This window comes from Poecilia latipinna, unplaced genomic scaffold (genome assembly GCF_001443285.1).
Source record: "Poecilia latipinna isolate Pla-1442-1.1 unplaced genomic scaffold, P_latipinna-1.0 Scaffold2392, whole genome shotgun sequence".
In the NCBI taxonomy this organism is placed as follows: domain Eukaryota; kingdom Metazoa; phylum Chordata; class Actinopteri; order Cyprinodontiformes; family Poeciliidae; genus Poecilia; species Poecilia latipinna.
The window spans coordinates 58,119-85,853 of NW_015115008.1; the positions used below are offsets into that span (position 1 = coordinate 58,119).

A 27,735-nucleotide genomic window follows, 5' to 3' on the forward strand; every position below is an offset into this window, starting at 1 on the left:
ATTACATGAATCCGACAAATACAAGGCTATTGCAGTGTGAGAATTATCATCATTCTCTTAATTCAATTTTTATAGCTTTACAAGAAATATATAAAACAAGAAGAAAAAAAACATAAGTTTGCCTTTTTCTTCTGTTTTTATAGGATATTTTTCAGATGCAATGGGGAATGTTCAGAAGGCATCTGTCAAAACTCAAATATTGTCAAATCCAGACCAAATATACAACAAATTCAGTTGTAACAAATTGATAATGAAGAACTTTCCAGCATACTAGTCCAACTAAAACTTCATAAGATAGTGAAAAGATTGAATAATTATTAGACATGATTGTTTTAATGAAAACAATTAAAACATTTGAAATACAGCTATTTAATTCTTCATTGTTAGTCATGTGCATGTTTGAAGTCTTAATTTCAAACGTTAAATTCAACATGCTTATGACATTTTACATACATTATATATTGTATTTATTAATTCTTGTGCTCTTCAAGTTAATAACCAGTTGTACAGGAATTAACCAAAATTGGTCAAAAATTATTAAAAAATAAACTGTGATATTGATTTAGCATATAAACAAGTTGCAATTTTATTACAGTTAAGCATTGAAATTAGAAACAATAATTTTAATGTAAAAACAGTGAAAATATGCATATCATATTTGTTGTTACATTCTGTGTGACAGAATTGGCATAAGTACAAAAAAACCAAAAAAACAATAGAATCTTCATTGTTCATTTTCCAGTCAATGCAGTCATGCTTGTGATTATTGGAAGCTGGATTAGAGATCTGTATTTGACACGAGAAAGCTGCTCAATCAGGTTCCTTATAAATCAAAAGTCTGAGTTCATTTAGAGTTATTACTTCCTTTAAGGCCTCTCCTTATACGTCCTCCATAGCTGGTGTACTTGTCTCCGGGCTTCAGAGCGAACGCAGCTGGAAAAGAAGGTGCAGCGCCGGCCCTTCACCTGGTGCACACAAAGCAATGAGAAGACGTTCAATTCAACACGTCAACATGTTTTTTTGTATATTTCTCCATTCCTCAAAGGAAATAAAGACAATCAAACAAACAATCCATATTCAATAAATATCTTGATTATCGTTTTAGTTGTTAGTGGTACTTATCTGCTTGCCAGCTCCTTCTTCAGACATGACCTAAAAGAGGAGGCTCTCTCCACCGACTTATACCCCTGAGATGCCAGTAGAGGCCATCATGAGAAATGAGGAAGGCAGGGAAAAGGAAAGAAATAACTTTTGTTAAAAAACAGGGACATGACCAAGGAAATTACATCTGAGTCAAGAAATCTTGTATTCAAATACAACAGTCAGAAATAAAGAGAATAAAATACGCAGGAAGTCCATGTTTTAAAAAAATAAAGACCCAAGAGTGGTAAGAAAGCACAAAACGCAGTTCTGACTATTAACAGCTAAGATCTGAATAACTCCTTAGCATGACTTTGGACTATTGTAGTTTTAAAAAATTGCCACTTGGTGGCAGTATAGCACCAGAGATATGAACTATTGTAGTTTTTTTTAAAAATTGCCACTTGGTGGCAGTATAGCACCAGACATAATATCATAAATGTCTTTCAGGTATCCCAGGACAGTTTTCACGTGATTAAATATCTCAGATCAGTGTAGAATGCTCCAGTAAAGACATACTTATCCCAAACTGTATCTGTAAATAAAGGTATATATTTCTAAAAGGAAGACATCTCTCATCTTTTCATAATTTTTGTTGATTACTTTTAACAAGGATATTTGTAATTTCAGTAATTAAGCGCATTTTCTCAGGAAGCTGCAAGCTCCTCACCCTGGCTCCCCGGTGAAGCCGGTCCTTCATGATGCCGATGAACTCCTTGTAGGACAGCTGGTCATCGTGGTCAACATCAAAGATCTTAAAGATGGTGTTCACCAGGTGACGTGTCAGCTTGAGTCCCGTGGCTACGTACACCGCCCTTGCAAACTCATCTAGTGGGAAAATACGAAGACGTCTTGGCATTCACACAAAAACCAGGAGATAGAGCAGCAACAATTAGCGCCTGCAGCTTTAAGCCTGATCGGGTTCTCACTACCTTGTCCGATGGAACGTGAAGCGAAGTTGTACATCTGCATGGCAATGGCGAAGTCTTCAAGGTTGTTGAGGAACTGGAAGAATGACCTGAACTCATCGAAGGTGATGCCCTGAAAAAGAGAAACTAGGTGAGAATCTGCCAGATAAAGTGGGGAAGTAATGAAGACCTATCATTGTCCTGAGCAAAGTACTTCAAATTGGGGAAATAATGAGCAGTTTCGATTGATGTACACCATGCTAAATGGGTCGTGTGGGAACGTAGCATTCCTTATCATGCATCCACTTGAAATGAAATCAAAAACATATATTGCTGCATTTTTATATTATTCCATAAATGAGGAAAAACTGAGATACACTATGAATGTTAGAGATAAAGTCGCATTCAAAATAATAGTAACTCAACATCACCACTCAGACTCAACAGTCGAGACATGCATGGTACTGACTGGATGTAACTGAAACTTTAATTAATATGTTTAAAATAATAGCAGTGTGGCTTTATATTAGTACCAAACACGTGCCTTACTGGTGACAGCAAAAGTCGTAAATGCTGATTATAATGCATTTTTCTCTAGACACTAAGATGTGTCACTCCAGATGTGTTTGAGAAGAACAATCATTTTATTAAAAGGTTGAGTGGAAAGGGGGAAAGAAAGCTGCTCAGCTTAACTGATCTCAAAATGCTTAAAAATGGAAACAGAGAAACTACAATTTAAATTGATAGAAGAATATTCAGATGGCAAAGATGGTTGGGCCAAAACCGTGCAGTTGACGCGCAATCACTCAATTTCAGGGCGTTTATTTTTGCACACTCCCTTCACGTTTGTGATACATGTGGTTTACAATAGCTTAGCAAACACAGCAATTATGGCAGAGAGGCTTGATTATTACCAGTTCCCCAGTTCGGAGGAGGAGGAAACAATGATTGACGAACTGCAAGAGCTCATTTTATTTGCCATGTTATCGTAAAAGAAGAGAAGGTGTAGTTGAGGCAATTGCCCACCGCACCAACTGCGACAATGAGAGCCGATTTTGACCGTGGAGCCAATGAACATCTCCCATGGTGTCCGAAGAAAAAATACAATTTCCTGTGAGTACTGCGCAAATGAGAAGATTCATATGCAAAGTCAAACTGTCAGAAAGTACCATTGTTGAAAAAACAGCAGCGGTTACAACTTGCCAAAAGAACACACCGACTGACTGAGGAATAACAGAGTAGCATTTTGAATCCTGAACTCAAACCAGAGTACTGTCTGACACATCGTGGCTCAGGTATCATATGGTGTCTAATTATCGGATAACGGGGATCTTCGACCTGTCTGAACACCGTTTTACTTGAGAAGACCATGCTGCTAAATCTGGAGGAGGAAATGCTGTTGAAGTGGGTCTCAAGAAGAAAACAAGGTTAATAATCAATTTTCTTCACTTCTTGGTCGAGCAGTAACAAAACCGATATGTTCTTCTTCATTTCATGTTTTGATTTTTGGAAAAGAACTTGCTGTGTTCCCAAGGTGTAATCATGTTTGGAAATAAAAGCTGGTGATAACAGTTTTAAAATTTACACACTGCTCTTATTTTGAACACACAAAAAAGGACATTTGTTTTCAAACAAGGACAAGGAATTTCATCAAATAAATGTCTCAAACTCGTAAAAAAAAAAGAAAGTTCATAAAACCTGCATAACATGCCTTGTGCTGCTAATTAAATGCAAAATCGTGACAGAAATATTCATTTAACCTAATAAAATAAATTTGACATCACAAACCTAAACACAACCAAATGGCAATCAAATGAAGACAAACACAAGACAACAATAAAATAACTAAAATGTAGAAAGGAAACAAGTGACAGATTGTGGCTGCAGGTTGCGTTTTTTTATGAGGCAGAAACAAACCTCCTGCTTCTTCCACAGCATGAAACAGAGGAGGGACAGAAATAGAGTTGGGTTGCAGATCGACACAAGGAAGATGAGCCAAAGCATAGCTAGCCTTCGCTTGACAGACAGATACACAGAGACAAACAATCACGTGTGACTGAAAGCGCTATTAAAAGTGTGTTTGTGTGCATCTTTGTGTGAGGTCAAGTGAAGGGAAGAAGTGCTGAAGTGCTGAGAGCATCAACAGCCCTAGGCGGACACCACACTGGGAAAATACAGGCTGAGTGAACTGCCTGAAAGGCATCAGCACCAGTACAGAAGGAAAAAAGAAACAAATCTAATGATATGCGGAAAAGAATAACGCAGAGTGCTCTCAAAGTATTGCACCTTTTCGTCCGGAATACACTGGCGCACGTTCTCCATGTACGCGCTGATGTTCTCGACGTTGGTAAAGCGCAGCAGGATTTTGGCGAAGTCTTCCTCGCTAATTGTGGTCATTCCTTTGGAATAGGTCAGAAACTCAATTTCCAACACCTCAGTCTGGAGGTTATCCATAAACCTGCCAAGCAGAAAGGAATAGATGGTGAGGAAGAGGGAGGTGGGAGTGGAGAAAAGAGACATTTACCATGTGGTCAGCATGACCAGGTACCTGTAGAAATCATCAAAGTTGAGCTCTGCTTTTCCCTTCTTTCCAAAGAAATGGACCAGTATGGTGGTGTCAATGGTGATGGTCTCATCCGAGCGCTATCAGAGACAAAGGTAGAGAGACGGATTATAAAGGATGCTGGTTTAGAGGAGAAAAACAAGCAGAGGAAAGGGGGCGAGTCTGTCAAGGATCCAGCCTTGGTACGGGTTAGGCAGACGAGCAGGAGCCAGAATGTTGCTGCATGAATGCACGACATGCACCGGATGAACAAAAACACAGCTTCACCTCAGATATCGTCTGAAATCATTAACAGCCATCGAAGATATCAAACAAAACCAGTCTAGGCTGCAAAACATACTGCCTTGCGTTGAGTTTTTTCATATTTTGCTGTGATGCAAGCAAAAACTTCAAAATACTTCATTGAGATTTTGTGTGATAGATCGGTACACGGATGTGTGCAGTTGTTAAATTGGAAGGAAAAAGATTTTTTTTTATTCATGTATTTTACAGAAAAAAAGAAAGAAATGAAAAGTGTGGCACACATGGCTGATCACCAGTTACCCAGAATTATTAAGGAAATCACGACCGATTTATCAGTTCATCCTTACGAAGGATGATAAAGGCTCTCAATCTATGTGAGTTTAGGTCAAAGGTCATGTCAAGTTAGGTTTTGCGGTTGTGCCATTATCTTGTGTTGGTCTATCACATGAAATCCAAATGAAATGTATTGAAGCCTGTCTTAAGTAAAAGTATGAATAATTTTGCAAGAAGAAAAAAAAGCAGATAGGGTACTCCAATTCCCGATGTAAAGCCAGGAAAATGTTCCATCTGTTTTTCTTATAAGTTAAAATAATCCTTTTTATTATTATTATTAAAACAGGGTCATCATATCCAGATTTGTGCAGTCCAGGCTGGTCCGGAGGTTTGCTGCGGTAGCTTCAAATACAAACTAATACCGATGAACAAGTGCACACAGTTAGCACAAAACACAATGACAAAAAGAGTCATGCCAAAGGTTGGAAGAAGAGTGGGGATGGACTGGCCGTCAGCACATTGAACAGGTAGATCACGTTGAACACACCTCTGAACAAACAGCTCAAAAATAACCCACAAACACATCATGGAGCACACACAGAACACATGGAGGACACCACATTTCATGCATTTCTCAACGAACGTCACACAGCAACATGTGAACAGGACATCACATCCCAAACAGAAGCGCCGCACAAACCCAACGTAAGCACAGATGCATAAAACATTTCAGCAGATTTCACCTTTTTCCCTTAACTGATGGCCATCCGGTCTGTCACCTTTCAAACTCAGATGGCGTTACTACCTTGATTTTTTTGTGTTTGGTCTTCCTTCCTCCCTAGAGTGTGTGAAGTGAATGTTCCCTAAGTGATCCTGGTCATTTGAAACCCATTCAATGGGATTTTAAGGCGTAACTTCTGTGTGTTTTCTCTGTTGATTAACTCTTTAAGCTTTAGTCTCTTTTAACTAGGTGACAGGCACAATTCCTAATCCTTTTGAAAATGAAGAATGTAATGAATAGCTCTTAGTAAAAGGTGACGATGATTTTAAGCATCAGGGGAAAAAAGAGAGGCCATCTTCTATCTCGCTGCCCACCATGCCCCCACCCAGCCAACCCGCGAGTCAAACCCACAGCCATGCTGAGAAGAACGCACACGTCAGATTGAATGAAAATCTCATTTCATTCGAATTAAGAGGAGCGATTATGCCATTTCCATCATCATCATCATCATCATCATAAATATCATCACCACGATGCCATTCGTGGTTCTACCTCAAGGGTAAAATCCTAAAGTCCAACATGGGACAAGAAGGACAAGTCAAACAAGATGACAAGGTTCAATGAGACAGGAAGAAAACAATTTTTGTTGTGTTTGTTTAACTTTTACATGTTGTTGCTGTTTGTTTTTTTACCCTGGAACAAGAAAATATCAGTGACCAAGTTAAGATAAGGTCACAGTTATTCACATAGATTTATTTGCCTCTTTTGGAAGTTGAATTATGTTGAGCTCATATCATTAATTAGATTAATCAACTAATTTAGTAATCGATTAATTGTTAACTGGACCATGCTTATTTTTTTTTTAAAATGTCAGTTTGTTGAAAAAACCCCCAACATATTCAGGACCGTAACTAAGCTAAAACTGAACAAAAATATATACATTTTGAATTTAACATAAAAAAAAAAAAACATTTGTCTGTGAATGTGTTTTAGCCAAAACGCTTCAAATCAGCTTTTGTCAGCTTGTTAGAGCATCACCTGACCACAACTCTCTGTAGATTTGAAACCAGATTCTGGTTTGAGCCGAGTCTCGCTATTCGGAAACAGAAATCTTCCTGTGGTGAAGCTATTCCTTGTTGATTTGGAAGCATGCTTTCAGTCCATCCTAGGTTTCATCGGGCCGTAATACATTTTCCTACATGATTTGAGGAAACTTCAAATGTGCTTTTGCTAAATTTAGCAGGGCTTGGATGTTTTCCTTTATTAGAAAAGGTTTCCATCTTGACATTTCATAGCAAAGACCAATTTTTCTTCTTATTTGTTCATCAGTTTTGAACTGACATCCAGTTCTTGGTAATGTCATCGTTGCACCATCTTTTCTTTTCTTAACAATGGCTGTCTTCACCGTGATCCATGGTAAGTATAATAGCTTGGAAATTATTTCATGCCCTTCTACAGTCTGATACCAAATGGTTGCTGCTTAAAGGTGCCTCCTGCCTCTCCAAAGAAAATATTTCAGTTTGTTTTTCAGTTAAATTTTACGGGTTATCATTAAAGGTGGAAAACATTTGGAAATAGCTCAAACTCAGGACAAGCCGATGCACTAACCAACCTCCTGTGACATGCCGATCGCTGCTGAGAGAACTGGATGACTTTACTGAACGTCCTCTTTCACTTTTGTCTCTTTGGGAGGACCACCTTCATGTAAACACGAGCTGAGCTTCAGATGATTTCATTGTCTTGCCTTTCTTGTGTCACTTTACTGGATGTTCTTGTCACTAAGCCCTTTATTACTAACAAACAGCATAACAATACGTTTGCTCTTTTATCTTTAAACTGACACATTACCAAAGTCTTTATGACACACAAGCTGTGCAGACAACTAGACAGCATCCAGATGGTGTGTGTCTCTGCCTCTCTTCCCCGTTAACTGGAATCCCCTCTTCCTCACAGTCGTGTTGTTTTTCTCTTAAAACGACTAAGCCGTTGTCAGAAGTAAAATCCAAACAAGGAATCTAGCTTAATAAATGGATTTCTGCCCACAATGGCTGCGCTTTTTCTTTTTATTAGGCTTTTTTTTTTGCTCAAATTAAAAGACAGAAAAGTGACAGCAAATGGGGCCACCAGTTCAATAAACTATGACTATGCAGGAAAAGATTTCTAGATGGAATTAAGTGATAATTTATCACAAAAATTTTTTTACTGCACAGATTTAGAAGAGTCTTTTCTGTCTTCTTCTGATCATAACAAGCTTATCTTTCCTGGAAGAGTGTCGGGAGCAGCGTGAGCTCATCATCCTCCTGACATCGTAATGGTTACCACGCCTATAAGGCACGAGCCAACACCTGGCGAATGCATGTGTCTGTTTGTCCACCTGTGTGTGTGTTTGCGAGCTCGGCTGTCTTTGATCGGGGGTGCCGAGAGTAAAAACAGTAATTACCGATGTAAACGCTAAACGTTCTTTCTCACCCTCCCGACCTGTGAGTAACGCTCGTGAGGAAAGGCCCGTTGTCGGTCTTTATTCACATCAGTCAGCCCACACCTTCGGGCTACGGACGTATTCAACTTTTGCATTTTGTCAGGTTACGACCACAAGTTATGATGTATTTTAAAGGGATTTTACGTTATAATTGCAAAGTGAACAAAAAAAATGCAATAATATCTGGTTTTATTTTACAAATAAAAACCTGGAAATAGTGACGCCTCGTCATGCTGGGTACGTAGTGTTTGCATGTAGAGAAAAAATTTAATTTTTAGTTGACTGACGTTCTTTCCCTAATTTCTGAACATTTACATAGAGCCGCTGTATCTCCAATGGTGAAAATATATTTCCTAATTAGTTGACTGAATTTAAAGGAAGGTGAATGTGCAGTTTCCACATTTTCATTGGTAGAAAATAAAAGTTGAAAACCTTTTTTATCGCATTTAAAAATACGTTAAAATTTGACTTGTGGAAAGAGTTCACATTTTTTGGCATGACAAAACGTAAAAATAAAAAACGTTCAATACTTTTATAGGCACCGCTTCCCCTCTTCTAATGCTCACTTGCTTTTTTTATCCCATGTTGTTACTGTTTCTTTCCTGCTTTTATGTGTCGTATTTTCCCGTTTCCGCTGCTGCTCTGATAAATCTGATCTCCTTTCTCTCCATCCTACCTGTCAGTGTCTTCTTCATGTAACAAACACCAAGGCACCTTTCTTAACCTCGCTCCTTGTCTGCCTGTCACTCAGTGCCAATCCCCCCCACACACTCATCAAGGTTACAATAGGGACTAATCCATTGAGTAAACACATCTTTCTCAAAATACAACCTAGTTTCTTTCTTTTCCCTTAAATGTACTTCCCGAAATGCTTTTCTTCTCACCTCGCTTTGTACCTCGACATTTGTTCAGTCTGCTGACCTGTGTCATCTGCTTTCGGCCTCTCTCGCCTTGTTTTGTTGACTCTCTGATTAGATCTCTTTCTGTCTTTATTTACCCTCAGGTTTTCCACTTATCAGATCAGATTCCTCTGAATCTGAAGCAGCCCTTTCATTTTGCGCTTTTTGTTGTGACTCTGACCCTTTTTTTTGTTATACATTTCAAATTTGTTGGTGGAAAAAAACCCAAAAACAAATACACCATTTTTATTTTGTACACATCTAAGGTTTGTACGTTTTCCCGTTTAAGGTTTTGGTTAGATATAAAAAAAAATTGGATCTATAAAAACACAGAATTGATAGATTGTACTTATGTTTTACCATGACTCTGTACCGTGCTGTGCAAAAGTTTTAAACTGGTCTTTAACTCCTTATTTATTGTATGTAAGCTGCTGTATCCTTTAAATCATATTAACCAATTTATAAGCAGTTCAAACAGAACTGCACAAGTGGAAAACCATGTAAGTCAGACCTAAAAACCATAGACGGCTGATTAAAAAACATCTGACCATGTTAGAGTTAAGTGACTCAGCAAGCGAATAAAAGATAAATCCCTCCTTGAAAACTGTTCAGCCAGTGGGCTGACAATGAGCATTAAAAGTTGATTTTAATAATTCAGAAGCTTGACATGTCTTTGTTTTGCTGACAGCTCCTCGGCCTCCGTCTGATTCGTCTGTCCTGTCCACTTTACATCCCGACAGATGAAAGACTGCTCGGTATAAATACAAGGTCGGCCCCGAGGAGCAGCACTGTTATTACCTCAACAGTAGCTTCCGCTGCTAACCACAGCCGCCAGTCTGTCATTAGTCAGCTAACCTGTTAGCACTGTGCTAGCTCTTATTAATCATTACACATCCTTGTCTTATCCTTTTGTTCTCAAAAACCAAAGTCAAAGTTGAAACTAAAAGATTGAGGTCAAGTGTGACTATTTTCTTTTTATTTTGTCTAAATGTTTCAGCTCTACAGATACTTCCCACTAGCAAAAACTAGTTTGTTTCTGTGGTATATAAACAATTATTTTCATCTGTCTTGTGAACTAGAAAGTGAACAGGAGATGTTCATAACATTGATATGTGATGTAATTAATTAGGCATATGCATACTGTAATTATACATAAAATACCCTCCGTCTTTGGTCAAAACCTTTCAAAATAAATTAGGTTTTATCTTTACGTTTTGTAAAAGTTTGCAACACCTCATTACTATTCGTATAAATAATAAATTAAGCATTTTCATTTGTAATGCACAGTAGAGCATCTGCAGCCTAGCAGTTTTTTTTGTAGCAAAATTTGAGTGAGCTTCTTTAAGGATCTTGCTAACATGCTAACCTGCTAATATTAGGATTCACCTCAGTACTATAGCTGTTAACTGAATGGAGTTATATACTTTATTCATTTATAGGCAGCCGCTTGTGTTATTTGGATCATAATTCAGTTTAAAAAGCTGAAACGCTGTAAATATTGCTTACTATTTTTGAAAATAAACACATTTGTAATTTAAAATGACACATATTACCTATGTGAATCCAGCACATAAATAAAAATGCACATGCTATACTATCATATTAAGCCAAATGAATGTGTTCTGCAGTCTACTTGATCATAATTCTGTTATTGCTCTAAACTGATTTGACACCAAAGACACAACACGGCACAGAAACACACAAAAAGCAATATGGAGGGACCGGATGGAAACATTACGACTCATTAAAAAGGAATTGATAAGGAAACAATAGCAGGCTTTTATTCTGAAGGTGAACGTTTCGGAGGTTATTCTTGTCAAATCGGCCGCGGCAAAATTTCTCGGGGATATTAAACGGGGATGTATATTAAGACTACGGCATTAAGACATAAAATGAAGGGATGACAAATGGAGGGATGAAGGGACAACTGGGTCTGTGTACCTCCGCCAGGTCAGAAAAGAGGACTTGACTGGCGCTTCGCCTCAAAACGTCCCAGTAACTCCGCGCCACAAACTCTTGGCTGTCTTTTTTTAACACCTGTAGGAGTGGTCAAGCAGGTCCAGGATCAGTTCACTTCCAATTCAGTTAAAACAAAAAATATCTATGATGTGAATTGCCTATATGCTCAGACAGTTTTCATATATTCTTTGTAAAAACATACCAACATGATACTACACAAAATATCAAATAAAGCACTAAAAATTAATGACTAAAACATAAATAAATAAATAAATAAATAAATAAATAAATATTACTCTTATTAATACAAAACCATTGCAATTTTATTTCTACTTGTTTGACACTGAACGCTCTTCAAAAAGTGACGAATTTGTATTATTGATCACTAAAGTGAGTTTTCATGTGCTGTGAATTAATTTGCACATCCTGAATGCGGGAAAACATCAGCTTTTGATGAGTTATTAAAAACAAAATCAATTAAAAACATCCATCACAATCAGTGTTGACACCATTTTTCTTTTTTGCATATATTGGATTTAAAAATACAAACCTTTTGCGATACTGGAAAAAAAAAAACACTTTATTGCAAAGACTATCATTTTAAGAGATGATTTTTTTTTTAAATCATGAAATATTTCAGCTTAATTTACTAATGCCATTAATAAACACATGCTGATGCATAATACGTCCATGTCCATCTTTGTACAAAACATAAAAATGGATCAGAATCAATAAATACACCTATGTTTAGTGGTTACAAATCTACTTTTTATCTATTTCTCTCTAAAATGATCACTTATCAAAGGATTGCTTTTCAAAGTTGTACCTTGTAAGTTGACTGTTTTTTTAAGATAGTACATACAATAAACCCACTCCAGTAAAACTACAATACTGCAGCAGTGTTTACTTGTTATAGCAGAGTATATTTGTAGTTAAACAGAGAGAGCCGCCATGTGAAGCGCCTGGCCACCCACCTTGGGTTCTCTCTCTGGGGAGAAAACCACTGCGGCCATTTTAACATGACCCTGCGCCACTCTCAACTCCGTAGTGACAATGGAGCTATCCATCACAGCACTGACAGAACAAGTAGTGTGTGTTTGTGGAAAACAGAGAGCTGCGTATAGAATAGAGGGTGGAACAAGACTGAAGAAAACGGTTTATAAAGAGACTGAAAATTGCCAGCTTTTGTGTCTTCATGAGAAATATTAGTAAATAATAAAGCTATTTTGCACTAAATTGTCTAAATATCAGATTTAACAATTATTTTAGTCCACTATTAAAACAATATATACAGCTTTTCTGGCAAAAATCATTAAAAAAAATTACTTTAAGATGGAATCTGAAAATAGAAAAATGTGTCTTGTTAGTGTTTTGTCATTTTCTGTTTGAAATGCTCAGACAACACTAACAGCAGTCTGAGAGGCCTGCGCCAATAATGAAATCACCCATTCTCTTTGTAATAAAGAGAACCTCCCCCAAACACTAACACACACAGAACAGATCGTACCTAAACATGGGCTCAAATGGAAAAACACTGATTGTGTTTTGGAGCTTCAGACCATCAAAGTCACATCCCACTTGTAGTAAGAGTTCATTTCAGCTGACCTCTTAAACGTATTACTCTGTTGCTGCTATTCTTATGTCCATTCACCCCACTGCTTCCCCGATTAGAGGGCAAATCGGTCAGCTGGCATGACAGATGGACACACAGCCTCAATTTGCATCTTTCACCGAGGCATCAAAGAATTCAAACACAGAGGATTTTACTGGAGACATAGGATCAGGTGGACTGGAGCGATTGAAGACATCTTTAGGCCACGAGTTTACGTCTACAGAGATGTTAAAAGAGTGATTTAAAAATACCCATCACTTATAGAAATAAAGCCAATTCTTCTTTAATTGAACTGTCCGATACTAGACTATAAACCTTATAGATACTTGTTTGGCAAAGATGCAAAACAATTTCTGTGCCAAATCTTGCAATCAAATCGTTACAATCACTATAAAGGCATCTGCTGCACCCAGTGATTTGAAAAAAGTCACAGGTAATTTTGTTGCCTGTAAATGGGTGAATGAAAATGCTATTTAAAGCACTCCACACCAAAGAAATGCAGAACTGACACAGAAAAACTTAAAAACCTGATGTATTTTTTAATTAGTAGAGCACAGAATGATTTCCAAATTGGGTTTATAGAGGAAATTGGAGAGCAAGCAGTGAAGTAACAGCAAGCCCAGTCGTCATATAATCAAAGTGTTCTGGCATGAACAAATTAATTACAACGTATTTTCTTGATTTCTTCAATTTTCTTTAAAAGAAAGGTACATAAGCATCTTGTTTGATGTATGGCCTTTATTTGGACCTATTTTTATGAGAGGAAAATGTCACTTGTGAGGATTAAAGAACCAAACTGGGAGACAGTAGAAACAAGCCTTTACCCTGTCTTCTAAATTAGAGTAGAAGAATGTCTAGAAATTAAAGAGGAAATCTTGAGGAGAGAAGGAATTGTTCAGTTTTTGGATTTGAGTCAAAGCATCGTTATTTTTCTACAAACACGTGCAGATATTGATAAAGATCTAGATTTGTTTTCAGCCACAGACGTTAAGTTTTAATGTCGTTGGAATCAGAGACTAGCAGAAACCTTCTCCTTGACAGTAGACTTAGATGAAAAACATGGAATCATTCATCTACTAAACTGTGATATGACCGTCTTTACTGAGACGATGACCTGTCCAGGCAAGTTAACCAAAGCCCTAACTTACCTGTTGACCTGACAAACCAAAGAAACAAAACAAAGCAAAACGGAGAAAAATGTAAGACTTTTTAGGAAAACTTCAGTTTCTGTTTGTGTTCTGATTATTATGTTGAAATCGTGAACACAGACACCGATGGTTCTCTCTTTCCTCATCATCATCATCATCATATCTGTTTTTTCATGTGTCAAAAGAGAACGAAAGGAGACTAATAAATTATGACTGGGGATACATACGCTGCTCATGGGGGCAACCTGATATCCATACAGCTGCATACTCTAACGCACAGAGAGAGACATGAGGGAGAGACAGAAGAGGACAGAGCATGCAGTCAGAAGAGAGGAGGAGAAAAGGTAAAATACATGTTAGTACATGCAAGGAAGGAGGATGTGTCATTTACTACACATCTGAGATTACAATTTTTGAATTCATACCTTGCATTACAACAGCAAGCACTGCATGACCAAGAGCAGTTTGTGAGGCAAAAGTTAATGTTTTTGTTTGGATTGTTTAACACTATCAAAAGTGTTTTTTGTGAGTTAAATGATTCACCAGGATTGAACTGTACATGTAACGATGTTTAAATTCTAAATGCAGGATTCAGTGCTTTTCATTAATGCAATGAAATGCGTAAAGCTTCAGAAATAAGCATTAAATTTACTCTTCATATAAAGAAATAGATGTTGTGTTTAACATAACGCCAAACTGTACAGATATATACTATGGTAAATATGGTACATACAAATATTACCATTATGAGAAATAAGCGTCAATAATTTTAATGTCTAACAGTATTTGAGAAATAAACATTCTTGTAAAGATGAGTTTTAAAAGACGAGGTAAACACATTGTCAGGTACAACATATTACGTAACATTACTTAAATTATCTGCAATAGGCTACAGCTAAATTAATAGGAATGAAGCTGCAGCTCAATTAATTATTTCAGTATCAACTGTTGTCCATCCTACAGGAAGAGCAGATGCTTCCTTTAAAAAAACGTTTATAAAATGTTTTTTTTTTAACATATTTGTTAAAAATGTCACTAACCTCATAGTATGATACGACACAGATAATTTGTGAAAAAATCGAGCTCCTCTGTCTTCTCCCTGTGGTCATAACGTCAGCTGCAGAAATGCAAAGCTCCCAGTCAAAAACAACCAATCAGAGCTAAGAAGTGGGTCTTAGTGCTGTCAATCAGTTTGTGTACACGCTGAAAACACCCTCCCCCTTTCTGCCATGGATACACCCATGACGGCGGGTAAACAGTTTTCCTGTGACATTAGGTGATTTCTCCCCCATTAGCACATTGAGGAGCCCGTACATGGGAATGATTGACAGCGTTAAGACCCTCCTCCTGGCTCTGGTTGGCTGTTTCTGATGGGGAGCGGTGCATTTCTGCAGGTGGCAGTAGGACCACTGGGAGGAGGTAGAGGAGTTCCATTCATTTACAGATTATCTGTCTCTTTTATACTGTCAGGACATAGTGACAGCTTTATCAAATATGAAAAAAAAACATGTTGATATAAAAGTTACTAATTGTAGCTTTAATGTACTCCAGTAGCAATTGTATCAGCTGATGTGCTTAAACAGAATTATTTTATTACTAAGAGGAACTTGTTATTTCAAAGGTAATTGTAATTATAAGTGTAGTTTAAATGGTTTTTCAGTACAAGCTTAGGTCCCATTTAGTTTTCCAGTGACAAAAGCATCGCAGTTTGTCACTGAAAGCAGTTTATTTTTCAATGCTAATTTTGTGACACTCAAAGAGCATCAAGTGAATGCAAACATGAGAACTGAAGGTGGCTGTGCTTCTTTTGTGATATGAAGTAGCTTAGGTATTAAATAGCTTGAATGTCAGCAGGATTTAACGTGGATATGCTTATGATGCAGGCCGTGTTGTAATGCAAGGCTGCTTGTTATTCCTGAGCTTCCACCATAGCAGAGGTGAGGACAACAAAGCTTGAAAATATATCAGATATAACAAGTAGACATCAGGGATAATCGTCACGGTAACAACACGGTTGCCACATGGTCAGCTTTCACGAGGCAGCATGCAGTCCACACTAGTCACAGGAAAGACTTCATTTGTTTTCATGTCTGATTTTCTACAGATGATCGTTATCTTGAATGGTGTCAAATTCTGTTCATTAACTTTGACTGATTTAACTTTCAACAGTGTTGAAAAGTGACAGAAGCTGCTTGAAGCAACATTTATAAAATCAGTTTAAATCTTTGTCGATCTTTGCACCTCTAATTTGTCCTGTAAGTTATAGGAGCATCATTATAGTCAATGCTTGTAAAAAAAAATAGCTGTAAATGTCACTCCACAAACATGACTAATAATGTCGCCTTCCTACAGCACTCTTACCAACTGAGCTGACTTTTCCGCATCTCCTCTCCTCCCCTTCTTCTCGTTCTTCTTCCGGAAGATTTCTTGGAGCTGGAATGAGGGAAAACATTTCAGATCCAAGCAAAAACGTTTACAGTTACTATGGTGATAACAATTTTATCATGATAAATAATACTATAAATGCCCACTTCTATTATTATTATAATTATAATAATTATTATTATTATTATTATATTATATTATAATGTTATAATATAATATTATTATTATTATAATATTATATTATAATATTATTAACATGGGCAGTCTTGTATTATGCAATGTTGTGCTTCATCAAATAAACCCTAACTGACAAAGTTTGGACACCCTAAAAACTATTTACTATGATAGAATAGAATGCTGAATTGTCGCATCATCCTGCCCTATTAAAAAAAAAAGACTTAAAAGATTTTCTTTCTGCAACTATTAACGTTTAAATAGCACAGAAATCCTCATCCATTTCTACAACATCCAATGTGGGAAATATACCCTGAGTAGCACCTGGCTGCTCCCACAGGATTTTAAACCATTACCACCCCCTGCTGCTGTAGTACCACCCCACTCCCACCCACCTCCACACTCACTTCAATCCCTTCCCGCCTGCAGCGTTTTCAGTTAAAAACCTCGCATCCTGCTGTGTATATAACACGCGTGAAGACCTTCAGAAAAGCTACAATCACTCTGCTAAGCTGTTTAATAAGGTGCTCTCATAATCAGGTCTTTTCAGGTGCTTTAAACATTACAAAAATGTGGATTAAAACATATAAAAAAATCACATCTCCAAACTATTCATTATTTACAAGAAATTAGTAAACATGCAAAAACATTAGTGTAATTCACATTCATCACATTTGATCATGTACACAATATTTTTCTTCATATTGTCATAATTTCATTCACATTTTGCTGCCACTCGGGATAAATTCTCACAATAAAGAAATAGGATTGTAAATTTTAAATGTTCAACTGTACAATATAAAAAAAACACGGTGAAACAAACTGTTGAACGTTTGACTTTTTTTCACATTTTATTCAAAAGTAATCTTATAACATTGGCTGTCAGTACATTTAATAACCAAGATAACACAGATATGTATTCTTTGATGGTTCTGTGCTAGAAACTCACCACCAAGAACTCCCTCTTGTCCACCATCTGGTTGCCGTCTGCATCAAACATATTGAAAGCAATCTTAAAGCCAGCATGTGGTTCTGGAGAACAGATAGGAAAACACACACGGTGTGAGTGCATGCATGCGTTTACTGAAGGTAATTTTAAAGCCAGAAATAGCGAGGGAAGACATAGCAGACATGCTGCACAGAAGGAAATAATGGTTTCATTTCAGTAAATGAAGTTTCTCAGAGATGTACCCTGTTCTTTTAGGAAAACTCTGGATGCTTGTTTAATCTTGCAACTAATGGTGCATGTTTTCATCTGCTTAAAGGGATATAGGGACTAAACTGGAGGGCTATTCACAGCTTTTATCAAGTCGGGGCTGCATTTGATGTGCTCTAATTCAAGATCTAAAATGTGTGGAGGGGACAAAACCTGAGCAGGAAAATTTCATGCTACAATACAGTTTTATAAGACTGAATCCTTTATTCTACATGGAAAAAATATATAATATTTTGAAGCATTTTCTGGCATTAGAACCATTATATATTCATATTATATTCAATATATAAAAATTAAGAAATGTAGTTACATTGACTTGTCAATACTGGATGGAAAAACAAACAAATTTTTTAGAAACCGTTCGTGATTTGTAAAATCTTTATTTATTATTATTGATGTGTTTCCTTTTTTGTAAAGCACTTTGTGATTTTTATGACTGTGTTTATTTAAAAAAAAATATGGTCAGACGGTATTTTGAAAATGAAATTATAAAATATTTGCTGCAACTACAAGCCTCATCCTGATAAAAGGCTTCAACAAAAAAAAATGGAGAAACTACAAGTTTTGCATGTATATCATTTCCCTTTCAAATAGCAAAAGTCAATCTTGCTGCAAGATCGTAACTGTGGGTAAAAACCAAGTGCCATATCTGATAAAAAAAAAGGAAGAATATAGTGAAAGAAGAAGGCAGAAGGCCTGAGCAGACTCACTTGTCAGGATGCAGAGCAGAAACAGATACTCCGTGTACGAGATGATTCCTAGTGATGAGATCAAGACAGGAAAGTTAGGAAGGTCACATTTAAGGCATTTTCTGCACTATGTTTACAGAAGTTTAAAGCTCCTGGATCTCAGGGCCTCACACACAGCCGCACACACTGACGCACCCTTAATCCTCCCGGCTGTGGAGATAGAATCTCAAAATGTGTCTTCTGCCAACCGAGCCACCAGCAGCCATTTGGCCCCACACAGCGTTCACAAACGTATCCAGCAGCAGACACGCTTGTTTCTCTGTGAATGTGTGTGTTTGGATAAGTAGGTGGAACATAGCTTAAGGAGTTAGATTTTCTCTTCCTCTCACTTTTTTGTGTCTGATCGCTCAGATAGATCGGAGTGACTCGCTCTCCCGCCGGCGTGCGTGACGAGTGCGTGTGACGGCGAGCATGACACCGGTTGGGAGTCGGAGTGTGAGCCTTGTGTTTAGCTGAATCCAGACTGCTTTGTGTGGAGCAGCTGGTTTGGAACCAGACTCGCTTAAACCGGCGCAGAGCCGGACCTGGAAAGACCAGAATGCTGCTCGGGTTTCTGCAGACAGCCTGAATGTTTACACTGCGACACACTCACGAATAAAGAGTTCAGCAAATCTTAATGAAATCATGATGAAAGGCATAGGACTAAAAATAAAACTTACATGCACCTAAATAATCGCTCACCTAGTTTGGTTTAAAGTTTACATTAATCGTATTTCTGGCTCTCGACAAGAAAGAACACTGTTCTTTGAAAAAATGCCACAGGAATGTCGGAAATAGTGCCACATACTAACAATTTTTCTTTGTACTGATAGTGAATTGGAAATTTTAATATCATGACAACCTTAGCAGCAACAACAGAAACATAAACTCTCCTTTTACAGGAAAAAAAAAAAACCTCCAACAGAATCTGGCTCAGTGTGAGCTGCCATCTGCCACAACTCGCTGAACACAGGCCATACTGTACATCGCTACAACTAGTGTAGACAGTGCAGCTCCTGCAAATACCAAACTCTTCCTTTCGCTCAGTAAATCTTAATAATTGTTCAAAAGACAAATAAACCTGGAATCCAAAGACAGAATCAAGTGTAAGTTCAAGCACCTCATTGATTGTAAAAAAGCTAATTGTTTATACCTACATATGATGAAACTTCTTTAAATTCTCCAAATTTTCCAGTGAAATTATGGTTAACGGAGAAAGTTTCAAGCTTTTTTTGCGAGCTCTAGAAAAAACAAATTCTGTAAGTGCTCTGTAGCATCTTAGAATAACCTCAAAAGACAAGGCAGAAAACTGCAAAACTGTGAACTACAGCCATAGATACTAACAGTTCTCCAACTATTTACATTTAGCCATATGCATCCTTTATGTTAAAGTAGATTGTAAAAGTAAACCAGCCCAATTTCACATTAGCCCCAACAAATTTCCCCTTTTGCAAAATGTCCTTTTGTTAAAGGTTGAGGTTAGAAGAAATGGGACCTCAGACTGCTCACAAGAGGAATTTGCATTAACTCAGACTTGTATGTAAATGTGAAGCCTGATGTAGTATAAATACAGAAAAGCACTGAAATAATGAGCTGTGGAGCTGAGTCCAGCCAACACTGTGCAGTATTACTTGTCTGAATTAGTCAGATACATAGGAATCCTAATGTATTTCCAGAATTCGGTGATAGCAGTCTTTGTGTTCTGCGGGATGTAGCATTAAGTGTCTTCTGCCATTTACAAACACAGATAAATACTCATATGTAGCTTACACAACAGAAAGTTCTGAAATAAAGCTGAATTACATCAAGGTAAATTACCAAAATAAATGTTTGAAAGTAATTAAAGTAAATTATGTATTATTATTAATGATTGTATTTTCAGCTTTTCACATTCCTCAACTTCGCTACATCCCCATATCATTGTGATGATTTTTTTTTAACTTCTTACCCTCATTTCATTGTTTTCTACACTTTCAAGTGAAACTAGTCCTCCTACATGTGTCCCTTTAGACCAAACCAAACCCTGGTATAAGATACAACCTGAGCATAATTTTAGTATCATTAGAGAGGAAGTGAATCACACATGGCATGTTATTTTTAGCATCTCCCTGAATGTGTGTGTTTCAGTGTAATTATCACTATGGGGAGTCGGTCCCTGACTGTGCTTTCTCTGTTATCTGCTCCTCTAGCAAATGCTTAATTAGGGCAAGCTTATTTCTCATCTTTCACCAGAGGAGAGGAAAGAAAAGGGGGTTGATTTTTTATTTTTTTTCCTTTTTCTCGGCAGGCTGTTTTGCTGAGAGGAACAGCATGATGACAACCTGGATTAGTGACACCTACAGTGCAACAAAAACTCACAAGCGTCATTTAATCAGAGATTGAAAACGAAGCCCTGTGCCGTGTTAAAAAGCAGCAAAAAAAACAAAAAAAACTGAAGGTTTCTCTGATTATTTTAAAGATCTTGTCCTAAAGTCATTTGATTGTTTTTTTTGTTCAGGCAGCGTGGATTTCAACAAATAATTAATGAAAATATGCAACCTCGCGTGTTATGTAAGATATTCCACTAGTCGTATTAAAAAATTGTCTTTTTTTTTCTTTTAGGAACAAACGAACTAAAGAGGCATCAAGAAAATAAATGTCTGGTGAAGGAAAGTGGTGACTTTTCATCTTGATCAGTGAGCAGCCAATTGTAAATACAAACAATTCAGTCATTAAACACACTACATTACGCACTACAAATTACATTAAGATTGAGAAATAGAAAAACACCTAGCCTTATTTATATATTTTTACAAAACAGAGAAGAGATTTGTAAATCGTAGCGCCTGATTTACAAAGTGAAAAACATTAATGGTATGGTCAGCTGGGTGGGAATTTGTGCACTTTGTACATCAAAAAAATAGATGAGATGAAGATTTGAGCTATAAATTCAGAGAAGTGATGAACTGTTTGTATCCACGTGTGTGTGTCGGCTGACCTCTTTCTCTCAGGTTGCGGAACAGTTTGGAGGATCCTCTCCATACGGGAGGAGTATCTGACAAGATTTTCTCCAGTTCCTGACATAAACACACAAAAAGAATGATCAAAATCGCTAGACACTGTAAAGACACAGGGTGCCATGCTCTAACTTGAACTTCATGAAGAAATAATGCAAAGAGTTGGAAAGTTAAATGTCCCATGCAATGGAAAACATATCAGGTAATTTAAAATGATGACTTCAGTGCATTCTAGAGAGAATCAGAAGTTAATCCAAGAAATGTGCGGAGCTGTAAGGAGATAAGGATTTTTACTTGTATCTTGAAATGTTGTGAAAGATTGAAAAGAGCCATGACAACAAAGCAAGAAAGATAAAAGATAGAACCAGAAAACAGGAAAGAACATAAAATAATTTGCGGAAATTACAAAGGACCTGCACATCCTTGCAGCTTGTTTGTTCAATACATGTACAGGCGCTGCAAGTCAAGCTTGTTTAGCTGAAAAAACTATGCAGTGCGAAGAGAACAACAGCAGATGTAACATGCAAAAGATGTTTGCCTGTGAGGAGAAGCAGGAAAAAGGAGAGATATAAAGTGTGTTTCCCACCTGTTTGGTCAGGGACCTCCATGGCCTCTTGTCTGCCAGAGAACAAGACAAAGGAGGAGAAAGACGAGAAGAGTTTGGGTGGGCTTGGTCAGATAGCATCTGTATGATCTAGAAAGGGGTCCTAATGTGCAGGGTACAGTCACAACACACACATCTACAAACACACACACACACACACACACACAGTGTGTATACACTCATCATAGCAGATCCCATTTGGACTGTCTGAAGTAGTCCTCACCTGCCTTTGTAGTATGTGGAATGTCCCTGTAAAAGCACATACTACTTTTGTTCTGTTTTATACAACAAAGTTCATCTAATTCAACTTCAAAGGGGGCAGAGGATGGCGGCTGCTGACAGGTTACGAGCGGCCGTATCGCATGACAGCCGAGATGTAAACACACACATACAGGTGCACGGTTCTGCACGCTATTCAATCATGACTGCTGCAAAAAAAAGAAAAAAAAAAGAAATTGTTTCTGATTGCATCAGCGTGCAATCACATTTCCAAACCTGGAACACTCAAGCTTAGCCCACCAATTTAGATATTTACAAGTTAAGAGAGGGAGAGTACATGAGAGCGAATGGAATGTGTGTCTGCGTGCGTCTGACTAACATTAACCTCAGACTAAACAAAAGCTGTAAAGCCATCTGCTTTGAGGCCGGCTGCTCAGACCTAATCTGTTACAACTAGCAGCAGGCTGACAGAATCGGCAAAGATGTGCTCATAAACCGAGGGTTTTTGACGGCCTTAGAACGTGGCAAAATAAACATGTTAAATAAATCCCAGACACTGATGGAAACAAAACAAAGATCAGTAATGTGAGGCCTATAAAATCCTCTGACGAGTCAGTGAATTTGAGCTCATTTAAAACTAAACTACAAGTCCAAATAAAGGTAGCTAACATGATATGAAGCACAGCTTCCATGACTTATGAAAAAGAAGCATGTGATCAAGTCTTGATTGATTGTGGTTTTCCTCAAATTCAAACAGGCTCTGGTACATAGTACATATTTATACCCCACTACTGGACGAAGGTAGGGCTGGGTAATAAATCGATTTCAACCAATTCATTGTATTTTTGGTTTTTTAAGGTTTTGCGAACACTCAAAGTAAGTCCGGTGAACCTTTGGGTGTAAAGAGTTGACGTTAATCGAATAAATTAAGTGGATTTAACTTATTTTTTTAACACAATTATGACTGTCACTTGATTTAAAAATTAGATTAAAGTCCTTGAAAATGTAATCTAGTTAATTTGAAGTAATGGGAAAGGATATTATGTGACAGTGGTGATAAATCAACGAGGCATCCCAAGACGCGGAGGCACCAACAGCTCATCAATACTTACCTCAGAAATATTGTTTTTTGATCTTAAACCAAAACATCTGCCACACAAAACATAAGTTGGTAAGATCTTATGCATGTGCACAGCGGTCATATTTTTTTGAAAGCAAAAATATGAAACATGAACAACTGATACACACTTCTTGGTTCGCTCATGGTAACGGACTCGATGAAGTTCTGTGGAGTCATGTACAGCTGTCCTTCGTACTCTACAGAGCTGAACATCCGGAAACGATGCTCGTGGGACGACATGTAGACATCTCCATCCTCAAAGTCAAATGGACGTGCCTGCAAAACGTAAAACCAACATTTTTACGTAGATTGTACAGATTTACATCAGCAGTTTGATCAATATGCAAGTTATTTGAATGTGAGTATCATCCGATCTCAGATCAACAGATTTATCAGATCAACATATTTATCTGCGCACCCCTAATATGAAAAGCATAAAATAGTCTACACTACACAGTATGCATGACCAAAGTCAAAATCCTCAGTCTCAGTTTGGTTGAAGTGAACTCTGGCACAGTTTGAATGCATAAGTGAATGCCAAGTGGGCTGGTGATCGCTCCAGAAACAGGAAGTGAACTATAGCACAAGGCATTATGGGTAAATACAACGAACGCAAATGTACTAGCACGAGAAATATTTTGTTTTCTTTTGCCAAAGATAAAGGAGAAATTCTATAAACGCTAAAATCTAATGCCTCTCAGTTATTGTTCAGATTACATGATGAAGAAGGTTGCCCTCAGTGTCTTCTTCAGAGATTTTTGTGTTGTTTCTTTTAGTGGCTCTTGGTGCAGCGCCACCACAGGCGAGGGTGGAAATAGGTTTTTCAAGGGTTGGGTTTATTTGACACAGTGCAGTGTGAAAGTGAACCACACCAGCTGAAAATGTAACAAACGTTGCAACTTTGATTCCCAGTCAAGTGTACCAGACTATCAGGTGTGCAAACATCCTCAGACAAAAATGTTCAAAGCTTTTTCTACAGATCATAGCATTTTCAGCAGTCCAGGAGAAGCTCAGGTGAATATTAATAGGTCGGCTTTACAAACTAAAAACTCCTGTTCAGTTTCGTCAACCCGCCTCCTAAGTCTCATGGACTTCAGCATCCAAGCCTCTTCCTTAATGGTGTACTTTAATAATGAGCATATCCATCTATTCTTGGCACCAAGTCTCGATTCAGCTCTCTGAGATTATAAATAGCATCAGCTCTTCTGCTACAACTAAACAAGAGAATACAGGCACACACAAACACACACAAGCCGGTACTACTTTCTACTTGATTGGTCTCTCCGTCTCTCCCTTTCAGTACAGACCTGTGACTTCAGCTGGATTAGCTGCAGAGATCCACCAAGAGACTGTAGCTGTGCAATTAGCAGAGAGGTTTCCATATTTAAGCTTGTTTGAGTTTGTGCTCGGCTCAGCAATCATCCTAATGAGCATGCTAGTTCATTCATAAAGCTTTGATGCTTCCTTTACCAAACGAGCTCTAGAAGGCGCGAGTAAGAGATGAATAGTTGATTGTAGGGAAGTAACTGTGATGGAGATTAGGAGACTCTGCACCCGTGGGTTTGACTTTCACTAATGAATGGAGTTTTTAAAGTTTTCCAAAGGCAACAAGGCTTTACATCCCATGCCGCTCAACATGACATAGAAGCATGCAGGCTTCACTGAGAAGAGAGAATTATTCATTGGTAAGGAGCATCGACTGGACTTCACATGGTACACTTTGTTCTTGTCTAGTTATGTATCCACCACTAAAACTGCAGCTGATGTGTTGCCTGCTTCTCGTGACTGCACAGCAGATGCTCCAGGTGTTTTCCCCTTTGGCATCTGGGTGTCTCCCCTTCACAGCTGCAGCGTTTTATTTTCTCCCTCTGCCGTTCTCAGTATCGCTTATAAACCAGCCCGTGTTCTAAATAAGTATTTTCTATAAACTACCCCGTTTAAATCCAGTTGTGTCAGTGCGATTACAAAACAGAGTCACCTCAAATTCATTTCTACACTACAATGTAAAAGTATTGATGTTTTCTACACTACAGCAGTTAACTTCATCTTAATGTATTGTGGTTTTATGTGAAAGACCAACAACAAAGTCCATAGTGGATAGTCATACGTGTGGTGTGTTGTTTATATAGTCAGTACTTTCACTGAAATTACAGCTGCAAGTTCAAATAGCAGTTTAACCTTAATTTTAGCTTTAGCTGCATGCTTAGTGTTAGTCTTGTGTTCATAAAAATAAATTACAACTGACAGAAAATATTTTAAAGACACTTTCTTTAATTTCAGTTATTCCTTCTGGGAGTTGACCTAAAGTCAAAGTCCACAACATGATGGGCAAAAAATGGTTGGCCCTTAGCAGGCCAACATCATTCTGAACTACAGAAGCCCAATGACTGAACTGGAGGCGGGGGGGGGGGTTCAGATTTTCTAAAAATAACATTTTTATAAACAGCAAATTCAGTTAATCAATAAAATCGACTTGTTTTCCAGCTCCAGAACCCTCACAACTGACAGGGAAACTGCTTTTGAAAGATCGGTTGCCCAGACTACCGTCAACAGGTCTGCAGCTGATTATTGGTTAGACACTGCATCCCTCAAAAACAGCATTTCAGTTGCTATTGACATTTTGTGAATTATGACATTTCCAGGATACCACTGAATACTTATTTTTTGTTGCTCTTTACAACATAGTCATAGCTTACTATTGCAGTTTGATAGAGTAAAGCATTAGAATCGCCCATATTCTAATGAAAAAATCATGATGAAATCTAACAAAAAGATTCTGACAATCTTTTCATTGTCAGAATTACCTGACATTGAAAAGATTTATTTAACTCAATTAAATAGTTATTTTTGTTGTTTTTTGTTGTGTTTTGTGAAAATTAACTGATTTGATATGCTGTGCATCAGCTGCAATCCATAGCTTAAGTAGCAGGTTGATTTTACTCCTGAATATATGAAGGAGTTGTTCATAAAAGTTGAGTCTTAGATCACAAGTCTAAGTCAAGTTTTAGTGTGAGTAGTGCAGGGATGCAACTTTGCATTTCCTGAGGTGAATATGGACACATTATAGCAGATCGCATCACCACTGTTAAATGCAAAAAATGCTGACTAAAAATAATTTTTACGTCATAGATTTGGCGCCCCCACTGGTGCAGCGCCCCTATTCGTGGCATATAGTTTGTGCAACTGATTAAATCTGACAAGCATCTAAAAGTCAAGTCATCTTCTCTATGAAATATAATCTTATGTTTGATGACCAGGAAAGAGTCAAAAGTGCCAGAAATACTGCTATGCTACTGTAAAGCATGGCAGGTTATAAATTTATTAAAAATACATTTATTTATAACTTTTCACAGGTCTTAACGTAAAAAGGAGGTTAAATTTTAATCCACACAATCGACTCCCGACAGTCTTGAGCTTCAAACCTACAGTCTCAGCAGCAGGACCGTGATATTTGTACATTTTTTTCCTCTTTCAGATAAAATTGTCTTGACAAACATCATGTTTTTATTTCATTTTTAATTTTTTTTTAAAGTGTGGTGTTTCCATTTTGAACATTATTGTGTTTACTAAGATGTGTCGGGTTGTTTTTATCCGTCAAAGTGTCACGAGCGCAGCTGCGCAGTGTGACGACGGTTGGAGCGCGTGTTGTCATTTCAGCACCAGAGCGAGAGGGAGAGCGCCACTCCTTCCTCTGCAGCCAAACAGTGAGCGAACTGTTTCCACCGTGCGTGTTGGAAATAAATGACACACTTTACCCACCCAAAAAAGAAAGAAAAAAAAAGCTGAGGGAGAGAGGAAAAAACATGGTAACTGCTAGGAAAACCAAAGCGGGAGCTGCGCGCGGAAGGAAGCATGCCTAGAATACACAACACTTGACTTGTTTTCTTAATGGGGTCTCTCTCTTTTTTCGCCCTTAGAGGGGCCCTTGTGTCAACAGAGATTCATTTTTACGTCGCTACGTGTCACAACAGCTAACCGGCTCGCTAGCTGCCTTGTTTTTGTAGCCACGTACCTTCTCTTTAGCTTCAATGGTGGGGATGGACGGCAGCGGCAGACCATTGATGCTGCGTCTCATCATCCTCTTCCTGTCGCTCCACATTTTGTTATAAAAGTACAGAGTCAGGACACCTCCCGCTGCGGCACACAGCCCGGCTGTCAGACACCTCCGAGTCCGTCGTCCGTTCAGGCTGGGAGCCCCAAGAAGCTCGCTTTTAGTCGCAGACCAAGGGTTCAGTTTGCCGGCCAGCGCTGCCGCTCTGCGGAAAGCGGCCATTGTTGCCGTCAGTGCTGCTGCTGTGACTGTAAGTTTAAGGGCAGCTCGAGACTGTCGCGAGTCGACCGGTCTCAT

At 38.0% G+C, this 27,735-nt stretch overlaps 1 protein-coding gene across 8 annotated transcripts; it reads right to left on the bottom strand.

Moving 5' to 3' along the window:
• Window positions 1–349: 349 nt before the first annotated feature.
• On the bottom strand, window positions 350–27,735 carry micu3a (mitochondrial calcium uptake family, member 3a). Of its 8 annotated transcripts, XM_015019219.1 has the most exons (17): window positions 27,400–27,735; window positions 23,516–23,663; window positions 22,031–22,062; window positions 21,426–21,504; window positions 18,431–18,478; window positions 17,454–17,536; window positions 16,307–16,378; window positions 14,173–14,214; window positions 11,168–11,263; window positions 6,401–6,415; window positions 4,597–4,691; window positions 4,335–4,506; window positions 3,966–3,974; window positions 2,073–2,181; window positions 1,811–1,968; window positions 1,123–1,187; window positions 350–968 (listed from the first exon to the last, which is right to left on the bottom strand). In XM_015019219.1, exons 1-17 carry the CDS (start codon window positions 27,733–27,735, stop codon window positions 962–964), a joined length of 1,566 nt encoding a protein of 521 aa, XP_014874705.1. In that variant the 3' UTR covers window positions 350–961. The 8 variants fall into 8 exon arrangements, with proteins under 8 accessions (XP_014874705.1, XP_014874706.1, XP_014874708.1 ...); XM_015019220.1 differs by lacking the exon at window positions 3,966–3,974 and having other exon boundaries at window positions 27,400–27,734; XM_015019222.1 differs by lacking the exon at window positions 6,401–6,415 and having other exon boundaries at window positions 3,966–3,971; window positions 27,400–27,733.

Excerpts from the sequence above, each read along its gene's own strand:
- micu3a (XM_015019219.1), bottom strand. The coding sequence starts at position 27,735 with ATGAGACCGGTCGACTCGCGACAGTCTCGAGCTGCCCTTAAACTTACA. Across the intron at positions 22,063-23,515 it reads TACCATGAGCGAACCAAGAA|ACAAGAGGCCATGGAGGTCC; the intron begins GTGTGTATCAGT and ends GTTCTCTGGCAG. Across the intron at positions 4,507-4,596 it reads AACTTTGATGATTTCTACAG|GTTTATGGATAACCTCCAGA; the intron begins GTACCTGGTCAT and ends TCTGCTTGGCAG.